Source organism: Diabrotica undecimpunctata, chromosome 8 (genome assembly GCF_040954645.1).
Source record: "Diabrotica undecimpunctata isolate CICGRU chromosome 8, icDiaUnde3, whole genome shotgun sequence".
Taxonomy (NCBI): domain Eukaryota; kingdom Metazoa; phylum Arthropoda; class Insecta; order Coleoptera; family Chrysomelidae; genus Diabrotica; species Diabrotica undecimpunctata.
The window spans coordinates 112,364,276-112,387,995 of NC_092810.1; the positions used below are offsets into that span (position 1 = coordinate 112,364,276).

The 23,720-nt window shown below is 34.6% G+C and overlaps 1 protein-coding gene across 3 annotated transcripts in view; it reads left to right on the forward strand.

Annotated features, from left to right (window-relative positions):
• Asx (transcriptional regulator additional sex combs) overlaps positions 1–23,720 on the forward strand; it is a 186,186-nt gene that overhangs the window by 82,988 nt on the left and 79,478 nt on the right. For all 3 annotated transcript variants that reach the window (XM_072540759.1, XM_072540761.1, XM_072540760.1), the window contains exons 4-6: positions 5,650–6,103; positions 9,553–9,695; positions 18,888–19,110. In XM_072540759.1, the coding sequence (XP_072396860.1) occupies positions 5,650–6,103; positions 9,553–9,695; positions 18,888–19,110 (820 nt within the window). The remainder of the gene's footprint in view (positions 1–5,649; positions 6,104–9,552; positions 9,696–18,887; positions 19,111–23,720) is intronic.

Here is a 23,720-nt window from a genome sequence, read left to right on the forward strand (position 1 = left end):
AGTACACAAAATAAACAAAAATTATATCTGTAGCTACCTCCGAAAAGAAAAAGTATACGCTTTTTCGCTTTTTTCCAAAAAAAAAAAGTATTTTATGTTCTCTACACAACCTACGGGTCTATAAAAATAGAAAAATTGCGAGTTGTATTTTTTAATTACATAAAATGTAAAAATATGAGAACATTATTCGATGTCAAAAAATATGATTAACCTCGCCAAAACACTTAAAACCATGAAAACATGTTTTTTCTGGGTGCTTTAAAGGTGTTTTGCCCAATTTTTGAATATCCTAAAGGCCTTATTTAATTCAAAAAAATTAATAACCTATAAAAAAATTGATTTGATCTATTTTTAAGTCTATAAAATGGAGAAAATCCCCAAAACCACTAAAAAAAAACATTTTTTCGGATTTTTGAAGATGGCGCACTAATCGGAAAAATCTGAAAAAAATCAGGTGTGATCAAATACACAAAATGAAAAAAAATTGACCTTCATTCTCCTCCAAAAAAGTTATACACTTTTTTCGTAAAAAAATGCATTTTTAGGTTATGTACACTCAACTTACGGGTCTATAAAATAGAAAAATTGTCTTATTTTTTAATTACATAAAAAGTAAAAATATGAGCAATTTAATTTAGGTTCTTTTTGGGGCGTTTAAAGGTGTTTCGCCCAATTTTTGAATATCCTAAAGACCTTATTTAATTTAGAATATATATATATATATATATATATATATATATATATATATATATATATAACCTATAAAAAACTTTGATTTGATCTATTAATGGAGAAAATCCCACAAAAATCCCTTAAAAAAGTTTTTTTGGATTTTTGAAGATGGCGCACTATATGGCACTAAAAAAAATTGGACCTGTAGACACCTACAAAAAAAAGTTATAAGCTTTTTTCGAAAAAAAAAAAAATGCATTTTAAGGTTATGTACTCGCAACCTACAGGTCTATAAAAAATAGGCAATTTTTGTAAAAGCCTCAGCTATGCGTGTGAATTTTTTGAAGTTTTTAAATTGATTGCATCCTACCTAAAAAAAAAACGAAAAATTGACGTTTTTGGAGGTAGGGGGTGGGGGTGGCCGACTAAAATTGCCCTGAGCCCTATTTTTTAATCACATAGAACGTTACAAAAAAATTGAATTCTGATGGTGAGGGCATTTTGCCTATCTTAACGGGGGTACCTTTTGAGCTGGAGTGCCAGAAAATAGAACAAGTGGTGGAGTTTAAATGTATAGGCATATCACTACCTGCTACGGAAAGCTCGAAACAGAAATTATTATCAAATCTGAAGCTAACAGCATGAATATTTATAAAGAAAATTGACAAAAGGATAACACTAGAAGATCCGCAGGTATTCAGAACAGGTGCATGCTCTTGTACAGGTGCAGTGTTTATAGTTAGGCAAGTAAAAGAGAAATTCCTGGAATATAATACACCGGCAATTATGTGCCTTATGGATTTAACTAAAGCGTTTTATCGAGTAGATGACCGAATTATAAGATGTAATTAATACACTTTATTACTCGTAACTACTACAGTCTAATGTCTAATTAGCCTTCTTCGGTCCATCTTTGGACATAGGCCTCCCCAATCCTTTTCCATTCTTCTCTGTCTGTCGCTACAGTCATCCACCTAGAGCCCACGTACTTATCATCTGCTTATATTATTTGGGGCCTTCCTCTGCTTCGTTTATATTCCCACGATCTCCAACTTATAAGAATTTTGTTCCATCGGCCTTCTTTTTGTCTTATATTGTGTCCGGCAAATCTCCGTTTCAATTTTGCAACTTCTTGTCTAACATCCCTCACTTTTCTTTTCTCTCTTATCCGCTCGTTTCTCTTTTTATCCATCTTATTTTATTTTATCCTGTCTTATGTGCAACATTTGTCTTTCCATTGCTCTTTGGGTTTTTATGATTTTGTCCATGTTTGCTTTTGTAAATGTCCACGTTTGGGAACCATAAGTGAGGACAGGTAGTACGCATTGATTGTATACTTTGGTCTTAAGATGCTGTTGATATCTTTTGTTTTTAAGAATGTAGCTTAGTTTGCCAAATGCCGCCCATGTCAGTCTAACTCGTCTTTTTATCTCTGCTGTTTGGTTTTCTTTGTTAACTTTTATAGTTTGACCCAGATATATATAATCCTGAACTTGTTCTATTTCATCTTGTCCTACCCTCATTGTGATGTCTTCATCTGTATTTTTTATGATTTTATCTTTCCAGCGTCTACGTCCAGTTCTTTCATCATTTCAAATAATTCTTTTTTATCGGTTATCAATGCGATGTCATCAGCGTACGTTAGATGGTTCAAGCGTTGTCCACAATTTTTTATACCTTTTTCTTCCCATTCTAATCTTTTAAAAATATCTTCCAGAGCCTGATTGAAAAGTTTCGGTGATATTGTGTCTCCCTGTCTCACGCCTCTATTTATTTGTATTGATTTTGTTCCTTCATATACTTCAATTGTTGTTTTGGCTTCCTTATATATATATTGGCTATTAGTTCCGTATATCTGTGGTTAATTCTGCTGTTAATCAAACAACTTTTGACTGCCGAACGTTCGACACTGTCGAAAGCCTTTTCGAAATCTATGAACGCTATATATAGAGGAATGTGGTATTCATTTGCTCGTTTTATAAGTATTTTCATACTTAGTAAATAGTCACTTGTGCTTTCTAAAGCCAGCCCTTTCTAAAACCAGCTTGTTCTTTCGACTGGTATCCGTCGAAAGGTAATTACTTGTAACTACTACAGTTGTTACCAGTAATACAGTGGAACACATATACAAAGACAACAAAATAATTGCAAAGCTAGTGGCGAAATGACAGAACCATTTGCGTACAAAACAAGTATAAGACTGTTGAAGTCATTTTCTATTCAATTTCGTAATAAATAAAATTACAAAGAAAGGTGAAGCACAAAGAAGATAAAGGGTGGGAATAATGGATCTCCAAATATTGAATACAGACTCTAAAAATATTGAATAATTTTTATTAAAAAAATACGCGAATACTCTGATTATAAAATTCCACAGTAACATATTTCCCATATTAAAATTTGTTGATAGGAAAAAAATTGAATTTTATCGGACAATAACATGATAAACAAAAATCATAATGGTCTAATGTGCAATGTTTAAAGGTAGCAAGCAATATATTTCTGTTGTCACTTGGTTTATGTGCTTTGTTTTTATCTGTCGTGATTATTTGCATTCATTTATTATTACATCTTATACTCGGTTGTTCACTTTCAAAATTAGGTTGTTTTTAAAAAACTCTCCAGAAGGTTGAATATACTTTAGTATGTAATTGAACCAATTTTTGAATTATTTTAACCTCTTTTGTAAGTGATGCGTTAGATTTGTAGTTTTCCATTAACTTTGAAACAAGGTGAAACATGTAATATTGAAAATGTCTTTTAATTATATTAAGTTTTTCAAAAATATTGTGTGACGTTTTTATATGTTTTTTAATCAGAATGCAAAATATAATCAGTGACAATAGAAGTGTTACACCCAGAAGGAATAATTTCTTAAACTTAATTTTTTGCCAACAGACAGACTATATTTAAATCATGCTATGATAACAATACCAATGTTTTATCTTTTCTACTTTTTGTAAAAATTAAGTTTTATCTTTAAATTTTTTTGTGAGGAGACCGATTTGTGAAAACCGGTTCGTATAGAAATTTTTAGTCTAATTGTATTCAGTGTAAGAAAATGCCTCGAGTTCGAAGACACCAAAATTACCATCATGTTAGCGATTTTGACATGGGTAGAATTATTGCGTATACAGATATGGGTTTGTCGTATCGCGAAATTGTCCGTCGTGTTAATTGTACGGTAATGACGGTTATGCGTGTCCGTCGTGTGTGGACAAATGAAGGTAGAGGAATACCAAGAAGACCAACTGGTCGACCAAGGCGTACCACTTTACTGCCTTATCTCGACGGCCGTCGAGACTTCCTTTTTCAGAAAGATAACGCGTGTCCCCATATTGCTCGTCAAACTATGGACTTTCTCCAAGAAGCTGGCGTTAATGTTTTTCCGGGGCCGCCCCGTGCTCTGGATTTAAATCCTATCTAACATGTATGGGATAGAATGGGAAGGAAACTGTCCACTTTACACCATCCTCCACAGACTCTGGCACAGTTAATATATGAAGTTCAAGTTGCTTGGAACGAGGTGCCACAAGCAGACATCGATCATCTCGTTTTGTCAATGCCTAGACGTATACAGGAGTGTATCCAGCTACGGCTTCGCCAAACACACTATTCAATTTTTTTTTATTACTGGTTAATAAAAATTCTTGACAACGTTATCGTTTCATTTTTGATGTAAATCTACCATGTGGCCAAAAAATTAAGTTCAAGAAATTATTCCTTTTGTGACTAACACTTCTAATGTCACTGAGTATAAATAGCAAGGAATTTCACTGATGCAGAGGCTGAGGAACATGGAACGTAAGAACATTGTACCAAACAGGTACACTGAGAGTGGATACTCTCGGCAAATATAAGCTAAACATTGTTCTGAAGCATTTTCTTGTGGCATTTTAATGCAATTTACTATTTTAATAGAGAGTAAACCAAAAGTTTACTTTTGGACGGACGTCCGTATATAGTTATTTTGATAACTATTGTCTAGGACGGGAGAGATTTTTGTTTTGGTTCAGAGCAGTGGTTATACCGTTCTGACGAGACCTAAATAGGTCGAAATACGTATAAACGGTTGTCACTGCCCTGTATCAAAACAAAAATCTAATACCGTCATTATGTTTTATTACTTACTTCGTTTGGAGTACCAGAAACTGAATTCACTACGAATTTTGACCAGGATGAACGGCATGTGGAATGCAATTTTAGATTCCCTTGCCGAGTAATTTATCCAGCTGTTTGTTTCGCAAATTTTAGGAAACACAGTGGTAAAAATTTGAATTCGGTTTCGCTAGGTAGAAATCGTTTGATTTCTCTTTTTGTTTTTAGATGGCGTAGTTACGTCCGTATATAGTTATTTTGATAACTATTGTTTAGGACTGGAGAGATTTTTGTTTTGGTTCAGAGCAGTGGCTATACCGTTCTGACGAGACCTAAATAGGTCGAAATACGTATAAGCGGTTGTCGCTGCCCTGTATCAAAACAAAAATCTAATACCGTCATTATGTTACATTTTATTTTAATTTAACTTTTTATTTTGTAAGAAAAGTCTACTCCACGTAGTGTGTGGTTACGGGATCTATCGTTACAGTCGTTTCAGTCGTCTGTTATTTCATCATACCTCTGTGCGATCAACCGCTCCGTCCGTAGGCCACGATAAGAAAGCAATACGAAATAGGGGGGAAATCTTTAACTACTCTATAACCAACGCCTAAGATCAAACTGAAGGAAAAACACAACAAAGTGCTTGAAGGGCTTACAGAAATTGCTCCAAAAATGACGTAGACATCATCGTCGGTGATATGAATGCGAAAATCTGAAGAAGGCCTATGTACCGCATGATCGTATAGCAATATATGAACGGGGTAATAATCATCGAATTATTATTAATCGTAAACCTTGCAGCCTCTTGATTTTGAATTGCTACAGCTTTAATCGTTTGGGTCCTACATGATTTATATACTAATTTCATGTTTCTAGTTACAGATAATTTAAAAATCACTCATATAGAAGACAAGGAACCCTACAGTTTAGTGGTAGAACACATTAATTCAGATGACATCACTTTGATTCAAACATTAGACGTTTCGGAAAGTAGGTCAGAATCGGATATCAGCAAAGACCAACCAGTTGAATCTCCAGAACCCGTGGAAACAATAGACCTAGTCGAATCCATTAAAAAAGAACCTCCGGTGGTCGAACCATTTCAGCCCCTTCCGAACACCTTAATTCTACACGAGGGCAAGCAACCTCGCTCAGAACCAACTGAAAGCGAAAGCAGCGCCGTTGATTCCGGTGATTGTATACCGGAAACGAGTGAAAGTATCGCGGATTTTGCGGAAAAATTAGAAGCTAGCGTGGAAGAGTGCGATCTTGTTATTGCACAACTGTCTGAAGCTAGCTTTGAAACAGTGAGGACGGATGAAGAGGACAGGTATGATTTCAATTTACTCTTATACTTAATTTATTGTTGGTTGAAGATCTAGTTTTTATATAAATTTTGACTTGTTTAAATCTCAAATTGATTTAAGACGGAAGATTAATTTGTTCTTTCTTCTTAATTATTATTTAAGAACATACCAGTCATTTTCTAAATAGCTTTTCCGTTATTTAGATGCAAACGAAATCCCCACCTTGTGAATAAAACAATTGTAACTATTAACAGGTTTTTGATAAATCATATCAATAAATCGTATAAATATATATTAATATTGCTAAAGAGTGCAAATTCATTTAAGTTGCACATCGAAATGATCGTTATGCGCACAAGGTGACTTTTTGTATACCTACATGCGCATTGTTGCCATATTTGAAATTAATTTTTACGGAGCGAAGATGAATATCGTTAAATCAAAATAAGACAAATACATAAAGATAAAATATAATTAATGTCATAAAAATCGAAAAGAAAATACTATGCGTTAGTACAGACACGCGGAAGAGACGGAATGGTAGGTTAGAGGAGGACGGATCAATTATCACTCGAACCGGAAAGGAGTGGTAAGCGACTAATCAACACTTAGCTATGGAATAAGGCTACCTCATATCAACACGCTAAGACCCGTAGGGAGCGGCCACTAAATCAACAATTTAGCAGAAGCAGTTGACTTTCGGTCAGTGGAGTTGTTCTCAGATCAGCACTCTGATAGAACTCCGGACGGTTGGCCTTCAATCAAAACCCAAAGGCCCGGTGGAATTCCCACCAGATCAACACTTGGCGGAACTCGATTCTCTCTTGTGCAGTATGCTTTTTTATACCGTTGTTGTTCCTCCATCTCTACAGCGCATCGATGGAAGTAGAATTTGAGGTGGGAGTGCGTGTTTATAGAGTGATGCACATCGTTACAACTTCTCGCTACAACCTCTCAATGTTATTGGTGTGAGTTCCAATATCAGGATCGACAAACTGCTTTGAATGATTCACAGTTTGGTGCTTAACTGCATCATGGGTCAAAGAATTACAAGATTTTCAACAATCACTATAAATGGTTGTCCCAAGAAGAATCAATTCATGAATTATTCCGAGTTAAGTATAGGTATCCCTCCTTTTACTGATAATTCGGAGGATCTGCAAACATTAATAGACCGTGTAGTGGAAGCCTGTGACAGATACGGCATGAAATTAAACTGTAAGAAGACCCACATTTTTATGGTAAGTAAAAACGACATAATACAGCACCAATTCACGGCTAATAATGAACCCTTGAAAATAATCGACAAAATTACATACCTTGGATGCAGTCTAAATAAGGAATGGGACCACTCACAGGAAATAAGATGTAGTATAGAAAAGGCGAGAGCTGTCTTCAATCGCCTCAGGAAGATTTTATGTAATATGCACCCGAACATTGATATAAGAACACGAGTCTTGAGATGCTATGTATTTTCTACGCTTTTATATGGATTCGAAGCCTGGACCTTGACGGAGGCAACATCCAAACGATTAGAGCCTTCGAAATGTGGTGCTACCGCCGCATGCTCAGAATTTCCTATATCCATCATGTTACAAACAACACCGTGATCCAACGTATGAATAAAGATCTGGAAATTATGCGTCTCGTGAAAATCAGAAAGATGACATACTTAGGGGATGTGATGCGCAATGAGAAGTATCAACTAATTCAACTAATTTTACAAGGCAAGATAGAAGGCAAAAGATCTCAAGGGCGCAGAAGGACATCGTGGTTGAAGAACATCAAGACAGTGGGCAGGAATGACTACCATACATCTATTTAGAGCAGCTGTCATTAAAGTTGTATGGACCAACGTGACTGCCAACATCCACAGAGGATAGGCACAAATAGAAGAAGATCCCTCCTTTCACAGTAATAACGAAAAAGTTCCTAGTGTTTCTCTCATATCCGAAAAATATCCATTGACCGGTCTACAGGCGCCCTCTATTGTATTTCCTCCTACCGAATTATGCTTCGTCTATTTCCATAATGCTACTCGGCCCTCCTAGTTTTGTAGAGTTGTTTTTAGCGAAACTAGCAGAAATATTTTATCTAACGGCAATCCAGCATGTTCAGAAAACGTACCTTTTCTTGCCGATATTCAAAATCCAAACTTTTTAGGAGCTTGTTTCTTCATCACGGCTTCTTTATTTTTTTTAAATTTTTTTGCCACGAAATCATTTTCGAAAATTCCCACGTTGCAACCAGTACACATCGTTTTTTCTATCGCAATATATCACACTATGCTTAACTACTATTCAGGAAGAAATGATCATATTATGACTAATGCGCACCCTATCGTTAGAGGTGCTGCTATTATTGCCAACATTATTATTGAACAAGATGTTCTTAGAAATATTTCTATACCATATTATTTTTTTAGACATATATTTTCGTACAAATCTAGAAACATGTTAAAAATCAAGAATTTGCATTAATTTTAGTTCAAAATTCAACCGTAAAGCAATCTTCGCAAATATATTGCCTACGTAATAATAAAAAAATATCCGTATTTCCTTATTTAATTTTGTGTGATGATTTATATGGCAACAGTGCAAATAGCAAATTAAAGTTAACCCAATAAAACCACTTAACCAAACAATATTTATATTCAATTAACAAATTCTCTATTTTCATTATAAATGAGACCGGCCGATCTCAGGCATGGCAGCTAAGGCCAAGAAAATTGAATGAAGGCAACATTGCTGTTAATCCAAAATCCACAAGTTAATACATAAGTCTTTAGTGAATACAACAAATAATTATAATTCAATTAACAAATTATATATTTCAGAAAATTATATATGTAACAGAAAAATTTAAGCTGTGCAAACAAATCTGCGAATTGAAAGTTGATAAAGAAGTATCGCAGAATCCATATATACAATACAATAAATTATGATTCTTGTATTAACTGTTCAATTATATTCAATACTTTTACCAACAACCTAATGGATAAGCTGTGAGTTAGCAATAGCTGACACGAAGTACTTTGTCGTATTATATATTTTCTAAGATAAGCATATTCATAAGTACAGTGATTTTAAAATCCTTGATTACTCCTCTTGGTTTAGATCTTTTGTTAGTATTTAACATTACCTAACATAAACATCCAAAATAGTTTAATAACTCAATCGTCTTCTTTCGAAGTTCTCCCTGTTTCTTGTTCTTTTAACACATTTTATTGATTAACGTGTGGCTTATGACAACAACAATCATAGCCATAGTATTAAAACAAATATGCATCAATACAAAAAGTTTCTTCTTCTTTTAGTGCCGTATCTACTAATGAAGGTTGCCTATAACCATTTCAAACTCATCTCCATACTCTGCTTTTGATAAAAGTGTCTGTGTGCTGAACTCAGCCAGGATACAGTGAAAAAATTGTCTAAAACTCAACCGTTTTTAACATTAATATTATTTTTTACAGATTTATCGATGCGGAAAATTACGTGTTGGAATCTGGACAGCTTACGGATGTTGACACTACCGAAAAAATCGACAAAACTGATGCCGATGGTAACACACCGGTTGACATACAAGCTACTCTATTCGGGGAACCTAGTGTACCAGGTAAGAAAAGTTTAAAAACACATATGTTTTACATGCCGGGAACACATTTTTCTTTTTAATATTTTCTGTAAAGTTCGTTTCTATAAATAATCAAAGTAAATTTTTTTTATACGAAGGAGGTCCGATAACTACTTAGCCTCACCGCTCGATGGCGCCACTATCGCAAGAGAAATGTCTAATATGTAGTACATTCTTGTAGGCGGCTAAATTTCAGCCAAATCGCACTCTTAGTTTTGTTTTGACCGCATGTAGAAGTGGACGTGTCCGCTGATTTTAGAAAAATAGACAAATCAAAGAGCGCTTGGATGCTATGTACAATAACTCATCTCCTTCGATGACTCTTCCATTTCTTCGTAAAAAATTGGTTTAACGATTTTCAACGTGGTTACACCTCGGTTTTTGATGATCCAGGCCCAAGTGCTACGAAAACTGTTGTCAAATTGAATCAGTTGTAGACATATTGAACCACTTTCTTAGGTTCTAAAGCTAAGATATGCTTCTTCCCCCTGGCCCTCTCTTTCCAATTCCTTGCCATGAAGAATGAGTTGCAACAAGCCGCATCTCTGTTCATTTCTCATAATATGGCCAATATATTCTAATTTGCGCTCTTTGATTGTGTTAATAATCTCGCATTCCTTGCCCATTCTACGTAGGACCTCAACATTAGTCACACAATCCACCCATGAAATTCTTACGATGCGTCTGTAACACCACAGCTCGAAGATCTCGAGTTTACCTAAAGAAGCTTCAGAAAGTGTCCAAACCATAACGTGGAAAACACAGAGTATCTATAATAGAGATTTTTTATCTCTATTAACTATACTCTCTATACTTTATAATAGAGTGAAAAGAGACTTTATCTTTACGAACGCTGATCTTATTTTCACCTATGAGTTGCTTTATTTCAGTAGACTGGTCCCATTCACTATCTCGTATTGGTAGACTGCCAAGTGAAGGTGCTTGAGAAAGCTGGTTTGCTCACTCCGGGCAACAACCCCAAAAGTCAGACCACTTTAGAGTAGTGTTTGACGCTGTTTAAGCACTATCCGAAGAAGTTTAACGAGACATGGATCCACTGCTACTACATATCAGAGACCACGGAACAGTCGAAACAGTGGATTTCACCCAGCAAATGTGCTCCGAAGAAGGTGAAGACTATCGGCTGGAAAGGTGATGGCTGCAGGTTTATGAGACTCACCAGGTTTGATCTACATCAACTACCTGCCCCATTTGGCGAAGAAACAATTTCCTCCGTCATGACAACGCACTAAATCACACCTCCGCCGTCGCTACGGCTCCTCATCCACCGAATTCTCCAGATTTGGCCCCATGCAACTCCTTTTTATTTTCGGATTTTAAACAGTCACTCATCACCACCATGGGGGCCTACTTGCTCACTTCGAGAAAATGTATTTGCCATAGGAGTTAAATAAGTTGGAGCATCGCTGGGTCAAATGTATCGAACTAAAATGAGGTTTATTTCAGAAATAAATTGCTGCTTTTCAAAAATTTTCATTTTTTGTTGGGTAAGTACTTATTAAATCGCCCTCGTATGTCCAATCGCCTATCTGAGTAATCCCCACCGTTTCATAATCAAATTTCGAGAAAGTGAAGGCATGGAGGCAAGACCTCCCAAAACCGTAAACATGTACTGGGATAAGTAGTTACCTTTAACCAGTATCACATTTCAAAACACCAATTATGTTAAAAGAACGATTTATGGCATCTACCAGTTAACTGCTCACATTGGTGTAATAAGAAATATTTCCAGACGGGAAACAGGTTCTAGAAATGATAAAATATAAATTAGCAACAGAAATTTAAATCATATCGTAATGTAATTTCTGCAATTAAAGTAGCGATAAATGCTCCAATAAATATTGATCAATTTGACAATATAAAATGAACATTAAAAGTTAGTTATATTTTACTATATCTAGTAAACAAAAATTGGTAATTATATAAAATAGGCGGGCTTGAGATTTCAACTTGAAATGTACATAATTCAATGGATTTTTCGTTAGTTACTGGTCAACTTCCAAAGGATATTATTGAGAGCTAGACATTCTTGTGTATTTTTCAATTAAAAAATATTTTTTTTTCATCCAGTTTTCATAGCGTCTTGCGCCTTTCCGTTGTTGTTTCAATCTCCAGCCTGAAGATTCCTTTCCGGCATTGCTCTTTGAACCATGTCTGCTTTGATCTCCCTCTTTTCCGTCTTTCTACTGGTACCCATTTTATTGTTTATTTAGGAAACTTTTCTATCATTCATTGTTTGGACATAGTCATACCAAATAAGTTGTATGCGTTAAATTCCATCAATTATAGTTGTTAATAGACTCATATTTTGTCCTATTTGGTCGTGAGGTATATTTTCCAGTCTTGATTTTCTGGCAGATCTTCTCCAAAGTCCATTTCTAAAGACAATAAGGGACGGTCTAGGGATTTGTTTAGTTACCGTGCTTCGCATCCGCACAGTATCATACTTTTAAAGATTGAGTTAAAGAGAAGGTGTATTCTTTCTTGAGGTATATCTTTGGACTACAGTATTGAATTTAGACATCCTATAACCTTTTCCCCTATTTTACTATTCTTTCTTCTATTTCCTTTTCAGTCCGGCCACTATGCCCAAATATGTGTACTCCAGACAAGCATTCTTTACAGTGAGCTCATCTATGATCAGGTTTCCTGTTGGGTTTCCAATGCGCAGTATTGTATTTTGGACCGTTTCACGTAGGAGCCCCATTCTTCACAAGCTTTAAATAACCTTTTACCCATAAATATAGGTCATATCCTGGGCTACAACCACTTGTATGGTTATAGGCCAGGGTGTAGAAAGATTCTTTTCATGCAACTGTACGACCATTTCAGAGCAGATCTTATCCACCTTCTCAGAGCTTCGTTTAGATATATTTTAAACAGAACCGACAAGAAATTCTTCCGATAGGGTATTCCCTATCATAATTTTTGATGTGGTTTGTTTGAACAGTTGCCTAATACAGTTACTGCTGCAATAATGGTATTCTTCTTATCGTGCCGTCTCCTTTCGAAGGTTGGCTATCCAAATGACAATTGTAGTTTTGGAAACTGCTGCACGAAAGATTTCTGTGGATGAGCAGTCAAACCATCTCCTCAGGTCTTTCAGCCACGAATTCTGGCGTCTTCCAACTGATCTTTTGCTCTGCACTTTACCTTCCAATATGATTTGGAATAAATCATATCTTTCACCTCTCAACACATGACCCAAGTATTGTATTTTCCTCTCTTTGATTATGTTGAGTAATTCTTTTTGTTTACTCATGCGCCGAAGTACCTCACCATTGGTAACTGTTTGTATCCATGGAATTCTGAGCTTCCGTCTGTATATATACATTTCAAAGGCATCTATTCTTTTTTCTGTTTTAGAGTCCATTGTCCAACTTTTACAGCCATACAACAAAACAGAGAAAACGTAAGATCTGATCATTTGAATTCTAAGCTCTGGACTAAGATCTGATCTTGTAAAAAATGTTTTCATATTCATGAGTGTTTTCCTCGCTTGTTCGATTCTTGATAGGATTTTTTTGGGTTACACTAGCTGTTGGATATTTTGCTCCCAGATATTTTATGGAAGTTACCTGTTCTATTATTTGTCCCTTGGCATACAAATGTACGTTTGTTGGTATCTTTGAAAATACTAGAATTTTAGTTTTGGAAACATTTAGATGTATTTTGCTCTGACGAACTACAGCATTTATTATATTTTGTAGTTCTTGTGCGTTGCTTGCTATTAGGACGGTATCATCAGCGTACCTTTTGTTGTCTATGCTGGTTCGGTTAATTTTGATTCCACCTTGAACCTCGTCTAATGCTTTTCTGAATATATATTTCGAATACAGATTAAACAATAGCGGCGATAAGACGCAACCTTGTCGTACTCCTCGTCTGATTCGTATATCTTCGGATGTTGTGGGCTTTATTTCAATCGTTGCCGTTTGGTGCCAATATAGTTCTGAGATAATTCGTAAGTCTTGTTCGTCAATTCCAGTTGTTCTCAAAATTTCGATCATCTTTTGATGATTAACGCAGTCAAATGCTTTTCGATAATTAATAAAACATGCATATACATCTACATTCATGTCTCTGCATCGTTGTGTTAACAAATTTAAGGCAAAAAGAGCTTCTCGTGTTTCCAATCCATTTCGAAATCCGAATTGAGTGCCACTCATCTGAAACTCACACTTCTTGTAAATTCGTGTATGAATAATTATGAGAAAAGTTTTAAGGACGTGAGACATCATACTCAATATTCAATAGTCATCGCAGTGTGAGGCATTGCATTTTTTTGGTAATTTTACAAATGTTGATTTTAGCCAGTCTGATGGTATTTTACCTGTCATATATTCTTATTGAATAGTGCTGTTATTAAGTCGTTATTTTACTTTCGTTGCCTCCAATTGATTTAAGTATTTCGACATTGATATTGTCTGGACCGGTGGCTTTTCCGTTCTTCTGAGCTTTTACTGCATAAATAACTTCTTTTGTTCTTTTTGGACCTTTTTCATTTATTCGATCCTCCGTGGATGGTGGAGAACAAGGTCTATCATTGTCAAAAAGTGTCTGAATATATTCTTTCCATCTCTCCAGTTTGTCTTCTGTACCTATAATTATCTCATTATTATTTCTTAATATTGTTTCTTGTCTCTTTCTGTGTTTACCTGTCATTTATTTCACTTTTTTATGGACATTAAAGGTGTTGTATCTTTCCTGAAGTTGTTCAATTTCTAGGCATTTGGTTGACATTCCAGTTTTCTTTAGCTTCTCTGCACCTTTTTCTAATCATTTTATCAACTCGTTTGTATTCTTTTGGGTTCTCTAGCGCTTATATTTCTGTCTTAACCTTGATACTTATTTCATTTTTCTTTTCAGGGTTCTTCAGTTGTGAGATGTCTATTTTTCTTGACACTTTTTCCCTTTTATTTTTAAGAAATCTTTTTAGTCTAAAATCCATTATAACTGGATTGTGATCGCTATGAATGTCAGCTCCAGGATATTGTTGATTTTATGTACTTCTTGAAGTTGTTATCCAGCAAAATGAAGTCAATTTGATTTCTAACAATTTTATCTTTCTTTTTATCTTTTATCAAACTTTTATTCTGTTAAGCGATATGGAGTAATCTTCTGAGGTGCTGCAGTAGATAGCTCAACTGTCTTTATAGTCCAAAAAAGGCAGTCCGTGTGATCTTAGGATTGAAGGCGGGAGAATACTCACTTTCTCAGCCATCTATATATTTGAATGTATTATGTTCCTTTTTAAAAAATTTTCTTTGTTTTGTCACCTGCTTCCCAATCATGAATATAATACAAGAAGCCTTAATTTTAATTTACCACTTCACAGATTTTCTATAACAGAGAGAAGTCCTTTGTATACGTGTGTTAAATTTTATAATAGTCTACCATCTGACATTCAACAGGAAACACACTATAGAGCTTTTAAAAGAAAGGTTTTTCAACACCTAGTTGTCATTGAGCCCTATACTGTGGCGGGGTACCTGTCCTATCCTTCTCCTTGATCAGAATATTTAATTTCTAATGCTAAATATTTTAAATGTGTGGTGTCAATATATATATTTTTTTAATCTGTAATTAATAATGTGACGTTATTTGCTCAATTATGTTTAAAAATTTATGAAAATTAAATTAAATTAAATTCTTTATTTTCTTTCTGACAAACATAGTTTGTATAGAATTAGTCATAAATATACATTGCTAAAAACTAAACACTAAACTAGACTAAAATAAAAATTTACTCTACTCTACTCTATCTTTTCTGTCTGCAGGTGATTTCCAAGTGTATAGCCTTCTAGGATGTTGTTTGAAGAAGGTGTTGGCTACTAACAGGTTGTTCTCTACGCAGAATTGCACCATTGCTTCTGTTACCGAGATCTTACGCTCCTATGTTGTCTCCTTCGGCACAGCGACCAATTTTGGCGTTAAAGTCACCCATAATCATCGTTATCTCGCCTTTTTTTGTCAGTCGCATTATTTCATCTATATTGTTATAAAAGTAATAATCTTATTATATATTGTAGAATTGGAGAATCGTATTATATGTTGGAGCTTAATTGTAGTTTCAAGGCTTTCTTCAAATAACGAAATAAATGTTCTTTTGTAATATCTTTCAAACTTCACATTTTTATAAGCGCTTACCTTCTTCTTCTTCAGGTTCCTTCTCCTATCGGAGGTTGGAAATCATCATCGCTATCTTAATTTTATTGGCCGCGCTTCTGAATAATTCTAATGAGCTGCAACCGAACCACTCTCTCAAATTTCTTAGCCAGGATATTTTGCGTCGTCCTGGGTTTCTCTTCCCTTGTATCTTCCCTTGCATAATTAATCTAAGTAATACGTACTTCTCGCCCCTCATTATATGACCCAGATATTGAATCTTTCTAATTTTAACAGTTTTTATGACTTCACATTCTTTCTTCATTCTTTGTAACACCTCTATATTAGTTACTTTTTCAGTCCACGATATTCTGTGGATTATCCTGTAGCACCACATCTCAAAGGAGTTTAATTTTTTGATTTCAGACTGTTTTATTGTCCACGCTTCCATGCCGTATAGTAAAGTAGAAAAAACGTAACAACGTAGCATTCTTGTGCGGATCTCTAGATTAAGGTTACGGTTGCAAAGTAAGTTCTTCAATTTTATGAACGCGTTTCTTGCCATTTCTATTCTAGATCTGATTTCTTTTGTTTGATCTCCATCTCCGGTTAGCCACGTTCCTAAATATTTATATGTTGTTACTCTTTCGATCGTTGTATTATTGATGATCAGGTTATCTACATTTTGTGTTTTTTTTGAGAATATCATTGATTTCGTTTTCTTGAGATTCATTTGCAGTCCGTACCTTTCACATGCATTGTATACATGTTGTATTATGTACTGTAGATCTTCCATGTCACTTGCAAATATGACCGTATCGTACGCATATCTAATATTATTAATGCTATTTCCGTTGACCAAAATACCTTCCACAATATCCAATAAAGCTTCTTGAAATATCACTTCACTGTAGACGTTGAATAAGAGTGGTGAAAGTATGCACCCTTGTCGAACTCATCTAAGTATACTTACTTCCAATGTCAGTTCTCCTTCGACCCTTATTCTTGCTTTCTGATTTTGATATAGATTCGATATAATTTGTAGATCTCTACTATCTATGTTTTTGGTCTTAAGAATACTTAAAAGCTTTTCATGTTGAACTCTGTCAAAAGCTTTTTTAAAGTCTATGAAGCAAGCATATATGTCCTGATTCATATCCAGACATCGTTGTGTCAGAACATTGACTCCGAATAATGCTTCTCTAGTTCCTAGACCCTTTCTAAAACCCATCTGTGAATCACTTATTTCTTGTTCTAATTTCATGTGGATTCTGTTATGTATGATTTTAAGGAAGGTTTTCAATGTGTGGCTCATTAATGCAATTGTCCGATAGTCATTGCAATCTTTAGCATTTGCGATTTTTGGAATCGTTACAAAAGTTGAGAGAAGCCATTCTTTGGGTATGTGTCCCGTCTTGTATATGTGTAAGCGTTTACCACGTACAAATAATTGGAATTGTGCTGTATCTAACACGTCCGTTACTAGGGAGAAACAATCAAAATACTGTGCTTTATTTTGGAGCTGTCTATACAAGTTAACGCTAAATCTTCGGAGCGCCGGATGCAAGTTCTAGCGGAAAGACTAAGACTTTCAATTTTTGTTTCTCCGGACGCACTTCTTCGGCGATTGCTTGATATTCCTTGATAAAAGACACAAGCTTGGAGTTGTGTTGATTTTTTAGTGAGAATTTAAAAGTTAGTCGTAATTCTTCCTTAATACAGGTCAATTTAGCTTTATAAACAAGTATCGTAATGTCGTTTAGTGTTATATTCGTTTACTACAGAAATACTCTTTTTACAGATCAAGCAAAACGGTTTTCCTTTAAAGTCGGTAAAAAAATATAAAAATTTCCATGCTTCGTTAAAAACTCTAATTTATTCTACAATCTTCCATTTTTTAACCCATGTTTAGCACGTTATTCTGAAAAAAAAAATTAAGACATAACTTCGAGTTCTATCCCCGGCTACACAATATTTACCTAAAATCTAATTCCGAGAAATATAAATAGCAATAAATATATATTCAAAAACTAAAACGATTAAAGTTTATAATGTACCTCACACCACAACGTCGTCGGGAGGATCAAAAGAAACTCTGGGAGGTAAAGTATATCTGTTACCGCACGACTATTGACAACAACGTGAGTGAGCAGGAGTGAAGAAGCGCAGGGTTGGTGGTGACTGGGATTAGACGAGCAATGCACGTGCGATGGATCTTATGATCATATGTGCAACATCGCACGTGAGCTTTGACTACTTCGCGCTTACAACTCACATTCTCAAACGAAATAAGACTATACCGCACCGTAGTTTACCAGTTCAGCTTAGACTGTGATCGCTTGAACTGATCTCCGGGTTCCGAAGACACAAAACTTATATAAATAAAATATAGTTATATATTATATAAATAAAACTTATGGAACAAAATAAAAACTTATTTCCATAAGTGTTTTTACAGCCCATACTTGCGCGGGCGGCACCTTAGTGGTTTAAGAGCCGCTTGAAGGCTCCTGAAAATGTAAAATTCTATCAGCATTCGGTGAATTAAAGGTTCCTTTAACTGTGCATAATTCTGGATGATGAACTTGCTTGAAATCTTCTCCCAGTAAATATGTTTTTTTTAAGGAAATCAGGCTTTTACGGTTGGTATTTTGGGGATGGTTTTAGGGATTTATTCGGGATTTCAAAAGTACATAATTGTTTTTGTTATTTCCTTCTTATTTCTCAAGCATGTGTATCTGCAGTGAAATATTCCTATGTTTCATTCGTGAAATTGTCTTCCCAAATTACTAATGGTTTTATTTTTTCCGAATAAAATTTTTATGCTAACTTTCTTTTAAGAAATTTAGCTCCATAAAAAAGTAATATTTATTAAATTTATAATATTCTTGCGATATTATCGCTGAAAAAAATACAATTTGAATTTATTACTATGTATTTTAATTTTATGATGTATAACTGCCACTTACCTTCCCGCAAACCCGCCATTGAACATAATACCGAGTTGTATTATAAACTTTGAAGACTAATAACGTTTTTTTGCAGCGACGACAGATGAATGCTGTTGGAGCATTGTCGATAATAGAACAGAAAAGTTGATGCAAGTACCACCTTTGCATAACATGGAACCGCCGATATCGACACAAACGACGCCCGAGAAAGATTTTACGGAAAAAATTGAAGAACACGTTCAGGTCATCCCGATGCAGGAGGAATTGGAAGTCAAATTGGAACAGGGGAGGTTTCCTGTAGTCGTTAACGATTGGAGGTATTTATTTTTTTAGTTTAGTCAATATTATATTTCTCAATAAATATGTTCTCCAAATTAAATTTTGATAAACATTTCATTAAAATATAATAAATAATGGTAAAATTTACAATATTGTGCATTTAATTTATTACCAAGGGACAAAAACCCTACATTATTTTCGGGGTTTATAGGCCGGGGCCTGGAGTTTATGTGTATCGTCTTTGATATGAAATTAAATTAATAGCGACAGAAGATTATATATAAACTTCCTTTATAAACACCGAATATAATAAATTTTTAAATTTATTTGTAATTGAAACTTGGTTTTTACTTTCAAATTTTAAACACTTTTATTTTCCATTTGTTCTTTTTCGCTTCATCTAATCATATTTTTCTTGGTTGATCCAACCTTTTTGTCTCATTTATGTGTTGTATCAATATCTGATGTCATCATCATTGGTGCTACAGACCTATAAAAGAGCCTCGACCTTCCTAAGTCTATTACGCCAGTCAGTTCTATCCATTGCCAACTGTTGCCAGTTTGCTGCGCCTATTTTTCTACCATCCTCATCTACACCATCCCTTCATCTGAGTTTTGGCCTACCCCTATTTCTACTTCCCACAGGTTGTGACATAAGGATTCTTCTAGGACGGTTGTTGTGCTGTGATCTTGCCAGTTGTCCTGCCCATCTTAGTCTTCCTATTTTTATAAGGGATACTACGTCTTTACCACCAAATATATGTTTATATCTGTAATATATCTCGTAGTTGTACCTCCTTCTCCAAACACCATTTTCACAGATGCCACTGGCATCTTCTCAGGTTCTTCTCAGGATCCTTCGTTCAAATATAAGCAGGTGGTTTTCATCTGCCTTGGAAATGGTCCATGTCTCAGACCCATATGTCAACACTGGTTGTATAAGGATTTTGTATATGGTTATTTTTGTTTTTTGGCTTAAGTTTCTGCTTCTCAGATGTCTACTCAGTCCAAAATAGCATTTGTTTGCTAGGATTATTCTTCGCTTGATTTCTTCCGTCATGACGTTCTCCTTGGTGATCAGGGAGCCCTAGTATGTGCATTTGTCCACCACTTCAAAGATAGTATCAACCGTGAATTGGTGGCCGATGTTTTTGGCTCTATTGTTAAAAGTTGATGCCATTATCTTAGTTTTATCTTCATTTACTTGCAGGCCCATATTTTTTGAGGCGTTTGACAAGGTGGTATACATTTCTTCTAGCTTGCGTGTTGTGCGGACAACTAGGTCAACATCATCTGCATATGCCAAAATTTGGGATGATTTATTAAAAATGTTTCCTCTGTTGTCTATTTGGGCATCCCTGACCGCCTTTTCCAGAGCTATGTTGAAAAGGAGACACGCCAGCGCATCTCCCTGTCGCAGCCCAACATGCATTTCAAATGCCTGTGATTGTTCGCCCTGTATTTCGACTTTGCAAACAACTTTACGCATTGTAGCCTTAACCAATCTTATCAGTTTATCGGGGATGTGAAATTCATCCATGGCTTCATACAATAAATTTCTTAGGACACTATCATAGGCCGATTTAAAATCTACGAAAAGATGGTATGTGTCGATATTGAATTCATTGGTTTTTTGCAGTATTCGCCTTAGCACAAAGATCTGGTCTGTTGTTGATCGACCAGGCCTAAAACCACTTTGCTATTCGCCAAGAAGCTCCTCTGAATATGCACTCAGGCGACCATATAAAATACTCGAAAATATTTTGTATGCTGTATTAAGGAGGGTTATTCCCCTATAGTTTCTACATTCCAATTGATCTTCCTTTTTGTGTAGCGGGCAAACGATCCCAATACACCACTCTTCCGGGATTTGTTTCTCATTCCAGGCTCTCAGTATGATTTTATATATATGCTTAGTCAGAGTAGCACCTCCACAAATTTAACGAAGGCGTTTCTAGCCGCTGCTACTCTTATCTTCACTTCTAGATCTTCACACAGTCCCACTTGCTGTTTAATGAATCTCCAATGTATTTAAATCACTCAAGCCATTTAATAGCACTATTATTTATATTCAACTGAGCTTTGCTATGTTGATAGAAATACGGACAAACATATTTAAATATAATTTTAATATAACATAAAAAACAAAAATCCAAAAAAAGTGTACTACAAAAACCTTGTGATATAAATAAGAGAAAAACTTTAAATTAAACAATTTGAAATTAAGAATTTGAAATTTAATGACCAATTTCAAGTTCTTCGCGTTTGAAATAAAGGCCTTAAGCTATCTTTATTAAAATATATGGAAATTAACAAATTAAAAAAATGCAGACATAATTCCGAATGACCAACTGGAGACAAACAGTTTTCTCCCCCTCAACTTATTATGTTGAAGACTATAAAGTGTTAACGCATACCAAAATCACTTGAGAAAGGCACTCTACAGAAACAGCTGTAGTGATAATAAATTATAATAAATTTTGTGCAAGTTTTGAAAACAAAAGTTTTCATTGTTTTATTGTTAGAATAATAACTTTGTTTACGGCAACTCAAAACAGATTAGCGGATGTTTCTTGATAACACTCTCCGATATTTCGGAGCCAGGATGTTATTCTTCGGCCTGGTCGATCTTGCCCTGTATTATGAGGTGTAGCAGGTTATATATTTCTGGATGCTTCATTCACTGCCGAAATATTGTAACTTGCGAATTTTTATTGTTTTTAGTATTTCTGTGCTCTTTTTCATTCGGTGTAAAACTATTTCATTTATTATTCGATCAACCCAACTTGTCCGCAATATTCTTAGGTAAATCCTCATCTCAAAGGCCTCCAATTTTTTCATTAGTGTTTCTATAAGAGTCCAGCTCTCCATTTCACACAGTAATGTAGAGAATACAGGGGGGGAATCATAAAACGGGCCATAGGAAACCCAGTGGAAAATTCTAAATTGTTGAATTCTTGCTTCCCTAATTTTTTTACACCAAAAGTCAAGAAAAACTATTTGTAGGACTGAAATATGTATTGAAAACAAATGTTAAAATTGTTCTACTTATTAAACGTATTCCAAAAAGTTTGCAAGAATATAATACATTTTTCAGGCCACCCCTTAGTCAGGCCACACGCTGTGCAAGAATGTGTATGACATGTTGCGTTTGGTCATATTGATGTTTCTGATATTTGACAATATTTGAATTGCCAACATTTTTATTTTGTGATTTATTGTTTAAAAAACAATAAAGTTGATTAAAATGTATTCAGTTGAGGACAAAGTAGCAATAATAAAAATGTTTTATTCAGGTAATAGTGAGCGAATTGTCAGTTCTTTATTTAGCGTCAGATATCGCAATAAACTAATTCCAAGTCATTCAACAATTCAAAGGATTTTACAAAATTTTGAAAATACTGAGACCGTGATTTCTAATTGTACCTGTACAAACAATATTGCTGAGGTACCAAAAAATTTAGAAAATCAAAATTAAATAAATGTATTAACAGCAGTTGTAGAAAATCCTAAAATAAGTTCTCGGACCATTGCAGACCAGTTTAATATTCATAATTCCACGGTCTTAAAAATTTTGAAAATGAATAATTTCCGTTCATATAAATTTCAATGTCATCAAGAACTAAGAAAAAGAGATGTTAAGTGACGAGCTGAATTTTTGTTATGAAATTTTAGAGAGGGCTAATGCAGACAGACAATATTAAAAAAACATTTTGTTTAGTGATGAATGTACATTTACATTCAATAATAAACCAAATGTTCAAAATTAAAGGATTTGGTCGACAGGAAAGCCTGAGGATATTATTGAAAGCCACACGCAATATCGTCGAAAAATAAATGTCTGGTTAGGAATATTTAAACACAATATTATTGGGCCATTTTTCTATGAGGAAAATTTAAATTCAAAAATGTTTTTAGACTTGCTACACGAAGAGATTTTACCCAGACTTGCAGACATAGCTCCAAATGAAGAAGAAATTTGGTTTCAAATAGTTAATTAAAAACGTGATTTTCATCACAATCACAACCAATAATATTGTGGTTTAATTCCATAAAAACAATATTTAGCTTAACCATGCTACATGAAGGTCCACTGAACGACAAAAAAACTGGCCACCCTATAAATTGCCAAAAATAAAAATTCGAGCAGTACAGGCAGTAGTTCCATTTGGTTCATTTATTGAGACAATTTTGACTTTATGCATGATAATAACAAATATCAATTGAATGAATATTAATTAATAAAAATCGTAACAAATTACTTAAGAGGAAATAGGAATTAATACTCTAGAATGGCCAACCTGGAGCCTTATCTGAATATCATCGAACATCTTTGGGATAAACTTCATCGTAGGATTAGAAGTCAAACAGGCCAGCCAGAAAGAAGAATAAGCTTCGTGAAAAAGCATGTTTTTATTTAAAATTTGTTCCTTTTCATTTTAATTTGTTATTGATGTTTTAGGGCATAATACCCGATATAAGACAATGTTGTTAAAGTTCACCCTTAATTTCCGTTGTTTGTAATTCGTTTCGATATTACACTATTTTCTTTTGTAGCCTTCTAATTAAATAAATTATGCTAAAGAATCAAGCAGTAATGACCATTTTTTGTATTAAAAATAAAAAGATGTTGAGTATACAATATAGA